Genomic DNA, 5,650 nt, shown 5'->3' on the forward strand with positions numbered 1-5,650 from the left:
GGCGCACCCACACGGGGGAGCGGCCCTACCGGTGCGCCGCCTGCGGGCGCAGCTTCAGCCAGAAGCAGCACCTGCTCAAGCACCAGCGCGTGCACCTGGAGACCCTGTCGCCCACCCCCAGCGTCAAGGTCGAAGCACTTTAGTGCACCTGGATCCGAGGGGACCCGCGGGGGGTGTTTGCGGGGTTGCCTGTGGGGAATGGCCAGAATGGTGGCTTTTAGCACCCCAGGGGGTAAGACCCTATCACAAGGCTCTGAAGGCCTGAGAACAGAATTCCAGAAGCACCCCAAAGGGAGACCGCAAAAAGGTCCCCGTGGGCTGAGGGAGACGGTGGGATCAGGCATTCCTCACCCTGGAGCTGGGATGTGTCCCTGACAGGTTGAGGGCCAACCCCGTAAACTTCCTCAGAGGTGGGATCCCAGCCCTCAGGCACCAGGTGGGGGCCTGTTGGGGGCTGAAGGAGAGGTTCCCTGGCGTGAAATGGCCCAGGTCTGGACTGGTCAGCGGTAGTGCCGCCTGCCACACGCAGGCGAGGGAGGGGCGCCCAGCACTTCATGGCCATTCAACACATAGTTTTGGAAGGAGTGAGTGGTTCTGTGGCCCTCAACTGTGAGTGCCCCACTGTGAGGGTGCTGTTATGGCCCGCCTGTCCCCAGGACGGGAATGTGGGAGACGGCCAGGGGCTGGAGGGGTGTGGTCTCAGCCGAGGTTCGCTGGCTTGGGAAGGTCCTGCAGCAGGGAAGAGCCAAACCTGCTGCTCCCACTCCGTGGGCCTGGGGCATGCGGGTCACTGACTTGGCTCCTTACAGAAGAGGAAAATGAAGGCTTGGCCATCTCACATGGTCTCATTGTCTTTCTTAAGCTTCCCTTCCTGATCTCCGATCTCTGATCTCTGGGTCTCTGTGTGCTCTGAGGGACCATTTGCCCCAGGACCAGGGTAAGGAGCTTTGGCCACGAGCAGAGCAACTGCCCGCACCCAATTCTCTCTCCCTCTTCCAATACAATTCATCTCTTTCCACATGTTCCCCTCAACCTGCAGCCCCCAAGAGTCACTCCTCATGCTTTCCCAAAGCCAAACCCAGGGCTCCAGCCCAGCTGTAGCTTGGACTATATTTTCCCACAGGAGGGGAGGGAATTGTAGAGAGGGGTGGGTGTTGGGGTGCTAGGGTTGGATAGGTGGGAGGAAAAAGAGGGGACCTAGCTAATTCTGTAGGAGGATGAACTATATGTACCTGCCTCCCGGGGCTCGTGGGGTTCTCTGAACTCACAGATGTGTTTCCTTTTCCAGGACGTGGCTGTGTTCACCCTGGCTTCTGGTTACCCCTCTTCCCAGGTTTTGTTTAATCCCTTTCATCTGGGAGGAGTTCTAATTGTAGCATCACAGAAAGACCTTTGGAGGTGATGACTCAGCTTACCTGGGGAACACAGTGCTGGTAATGGTTAGTGTGCAGCCAGGGCTCTGACTCGTGGTCCAGGTCTTTGATCATAAACTATGCAGTGTGAAATCTCACGACCATGCAGGGTATCCCATCCTTCAATCAACTCTCAGGACCAGGCAGAAGCCAAATCAGAAGGGTTTTCCTAGGCCCCCTCTCTGACCCACACCAGTCCTAAGTGCTCCCCTTTCTCCCTGTAATGCCTGCCTGGCTCCTCCCCCAGACAGTAGGTTTGGATCTCATCAAAACCCACTTTAGCTTGGCCAGTGTGGCTCAGGGATTGAGCATTGACCTATGAAGCAGTAGTTCACATGTGTTGGGCAGGACACATGTCCGGGTTGCAGGCTCGATCCCCAGTAGGGGTGTGCAGGAGGCAGTCAATCCACGATTCTCATCATTGATGTTTCTCTCTCTCCCTTCCTCTCTGAAATCAATAAAAAACAAAACAAAAACAACAACCCCAAACCTACCTTAACCATGGGGAAGGCTCAAGAGTCCTTTGCTTCTTCCTCTTTGCCACTTATCAAATCTGGAGACCAACTCAAGTGGGCCCACCTACTCCAGGAAGGCATCCTAGAATACCATGCCGAGAGAGCCGCTGTCTGCAAGGACGGACCTGCAGAAACGCTGGAGCCCGTGGAAGCAGGTGCCTGAGGGGCAGGGCAGGCACACACTGCAGAGACAGGCAGGGGAATTTCTGTACCATCGCTTGTTATCTTCCACAAGTGGCCTGTGTTCAGTGACCAAATCAAACAGCTGTACTGGTAGGACTTAGGGTTAATGAGGCCTAATCACAGCTTTTTCCCTCCAAGCAAAATCATGAGAATGCCTGCTTGCTGACCCCAGGTGACGGATTCTCTCACCAATGGGTGCTTTGGGTCACAATGGGGATAGGGCCAAGCCCATCAGAGCTGCATGACCTGTTGACCAGGACAGGGGATGACACACATTGACCCATTAACCAAGCCTCCTGTGTGACAGGCGCTGTGCCAGACTTCAGGGATGCTGTGATGCATAAGCCACTGTATCAGTCAGGTTGGGCTGCCATAATAAAATACCACTGGGGGCTTACCCAACGCAGTCTGGAGGCTGGGAAGTTCAAGGTCAAGGTGCTGGCAGATTTGGTCCCTGGTGAGAGCTTCCTGCCTTGCAGATGACAACCTTTTCTCTGTGTCCTCTTATGGTGGTGGGTGGTGGGGGGAGGGAGGAAGGGCCCCAAACAGTGCTCTGGTCTCTTCCTCGACTTATAGAGACACTAATCTCATCAGGAGCAGCCCACACTCAGGACCTCATCCATACCTGTCTCCCAAAGGCCTTATCTCCAAATGCTATCACATTGGGGGCAGGGCTTTAAATATGGATTTTTTGGGGGGAGGGGGACGAGGGGAGAGACATGATTCAGTCAATAGCAATCACAGTCTCTCCCCTTGAGAAGCTCACTGACCTTCACAGAATCTCACTTTAATGCACACACAATTTGGAACAATCTATATGGCCAGCTCTTGAACACATTGTCCCAGCCCCGGCTCTCTTAGTGAGGCTTTCTTGTTCATCTCCTTTAGTCTCCCACCAGGCAGTCACCTGGGCAGGTAACGATGCAGGAAAGGGGGATGGGGACTGTTGGGCTTGTCCAGCAGGTCCTGTTGCAAATCGACAGCAGGTCCCCAGCCCCCAGTTAACCTAACCCTCTTCCAGGGTCACAATCACAGGCTTCTCCAAGGGAGGCCTGACATTGTCAACTTCAATTTCCATTGCCTTTCATTTTAAAATAATAACACTAGGTCAGAGAAGATTTAGGAAGAGCCACACCATGAAGTCAAAGACAAGAAGGTCGGGCCTATCCTAGTGGTTTATAATTCAAAACGCTCAGGAGCACGCTGAGATCAAAGGGTTGCTGAAGGGAACAGAAAACCACCACATTTAAAACAAAAATCGTAAAGAACATATCCTGTCCACGGCCAGGCAAGTGCAAGCCTGTGGTGGGGACGCGTGGCCACGCTTCTAGCAGGCCATGTGAGCGTGGTGGAGCTGGGGTCCAGAACCGCCGGCACAGTCCTGTATTCCATCCTTAGGAGCAGGCCGGGAGCTAGAAATTTGACTTAGGTCCTTGGAAAGTGGTTGTGCTCTGGCAAGCGCCGTGAGCTTCAAGTCAGCGGTAAGGTGGCCACCTCCTTGCCAGGGTTTGGTGCCCCAGTGCCCAGCCCCGGGAGCTTCCCCTGGGAGAGAGGGCTTGGAGGCCAAGGCGGATGCGGGCAGCTGCACTGACCTGGGAGAGAGCGGGCCCAGTAGGGACTTGGCAGTGAGTGCCTAGTGTACGTTAGGGATGCTACTGAGATTTTTTTCTTTTTTAAAAAATTGGGTTTGGAAAAGAAATATCCTAGGCCCTTTGTTAAGAGGAATAGTATTGGGGCTGAAACCAGTATGTTTTCACACATCACTGCCCTGACAGGATCACAGCATAGAAGAGAGGGAAATGCATGGTGGCCCGTAGCGTGTCCCCTGGGGTAAGACAGAACGGTTTCTCCTAGGTTACTCAGATCTAGAGGGAGAGGCGCTAGGCCAGCAGAACTTTCTGGGATGATGAAAATGTTCTCTGTTTGCTGCCTGATGCCAGAGCCTTCAGTCAGTGGTGCTTGATCGCTTAACCTGTGGCTAGTGATGCCCTGGCTGGGTAGCTCAGTGGATTGGAGCATTGTCCCGATATACCAAGGTTTTGGGTTCTATCTCTGGTCAGGGCACATGCAAGAATCAACCAGTGAATGCACAACCAAGTGAAACAACAAATTAACATTTTTTTTCTCTTTCTTTTTCAAATCAATAAAAAAATTTAAAAATGTGGCTATCGAGGCTGAGGAAGTGAATTTTAAATTTTATTTAAATTAATTTAAAACACATGTGGCTACTAGACAGTATAGCTCTAGGAATTATGCTCCTATTGAGAAGTAGAAATGTTCTCTCCCCCCCCGCCCCCCACCCAAATCTAGAAAGAGCTTTCTTTTGTCGTTGGGAATAGTGGATGGTGTCAGGTAGTCCTGGGACTAGATTCTGGGTTTGCCATTTAAGCTGTGAGACTTGGGCAAGTAACCTACTTAAAGCATTCTGTATGGACCAGCACACAGCAGGCACTCCGTAAGTGGTAGCTATGGGCGTTACTGTGCTGACATTATTGTCATGATCGCTACCTGCACAGCATTTACAGAAGTGGGAGTTGTACTGTGGAAAGGGTTTCTCCAAACAGAGCTCAGTCCCCATAAGGAATGAACCATCCCCGGGGGTAAGTAGACCCGCTGCAAGTTGAAGGTTGTGGCTGAATTGATGTCATAGGTCACGTCTTGGGTTTTAGTTTAGAGGAAAGAGAACTTTGGAGCAGATGTGACCTCGCACCCAGAGCCCCACATTTGCAGCTGGATCTCTGCAGGTTTCCCAGCCCAAAGCTGTGACTGGAGCAGTTCTGCCTGCTGCTCCTCATTCCTTACGCTGCATCAGCGCCCTGGCTGGCCGCCACAACTCTCAGGTGTTGCTTGTAAACATTCATTCATTCATTCAACAGACATTGGATTGAGGACCTATTGTATGCTGGGCACTTGTGATCCAAAGATGCTGAAAACACAGCCTGTGCCCTTTGAAGTTCACAATCTGGTGGGCAAACAAAAGTGTGCTGAATCCCACTCTGATGCTAGGGATGATCATCCAATCCAGGGAAATGGGAGGAGCTGGTCACGGAGATGGTTGTCCAGCTGAGTAAGCCCTCGGGATGCAGGCAGAATAGGAGCTGGAGGGTGGCAGGCTGGTCTCTGTGAGAGCAGCGGTCTGGAACTGTCCAGGGGAGCACACGGGTGATGGCTGTCCATCTGGTGTGCCCCTGGGGGCAGGGTGGGGGGTATAGTGCAGGGCACCAATACCCACAAGGGGACCACAGGCCATCTGTTCTCTGGGACCCTGTGAGCAGCCCAGGCCTTTGTTAGGGACCTGTCCAGCTGTCACACGAGCCTTGCGGGGTGGTGACTGCTACAGCGGCCATTGGCCCTGCCTGTAGGAAGGCGCATGGCTGCCGCAGAATGCTTCCACACCGCCATTCTATTGTGTGCAGCAGAGCACGCGAGAATGGCGGAGGGGAGATGTGGGAGGAGGTGTGTGTGTATGAAATCACAGAAACAAAGTGGAAATCAGGCTGTGGCCGAGCAGACACGGGAAGCCTCCTGGAGCCCTCGGCC

General features: G+C 53.2%; 1 protein-coding gene across 4 annotated transcripts in view; it reads left to right on the plus strand.

Annotated features, from left to right (window-relative positions):
• The window catches only part of ZNF775 (zinc finger protein 775), an 8,372-nt gene extending 4,252 nt beyond the window's left edge, over positions 1–4,120 (plus strand). For 3 of the 4 annotated variants that reach the window (XM_015559720.1, XM_015559722.1, XM_015559721.1), the window contains one exon: positions 1–4,120. In XM_015559720.1, coding sequence (XP_015415206.1) covers positions 1–143 — 143 coding nt within the window. In that variant the 3' untranslated portion in view covers positions 144–4,120. The other variant, XR_001512774.1, reaches the window with a different exon arrangement.
• The last annotated feature ends 1,530 nt before the right edge of the window (positions 4,121–5,650 follow it).

The sequence above is a fragment of the Myotis davidii genome, unplaced genomic scaffold (assembly GCF_000327345.1).
Source record: "Myotis davidii unplaced genomic scaffold, ASM32734v1 scaffold573, whole genome shotgun sequence".
Taxonomy (NCBI): domain Eukaryota; kingdom Metazoa; phylum Chordata; class Mammalia; order Chiroptera; family Vespertilionidae; genus Myotis; species Myotis davidii.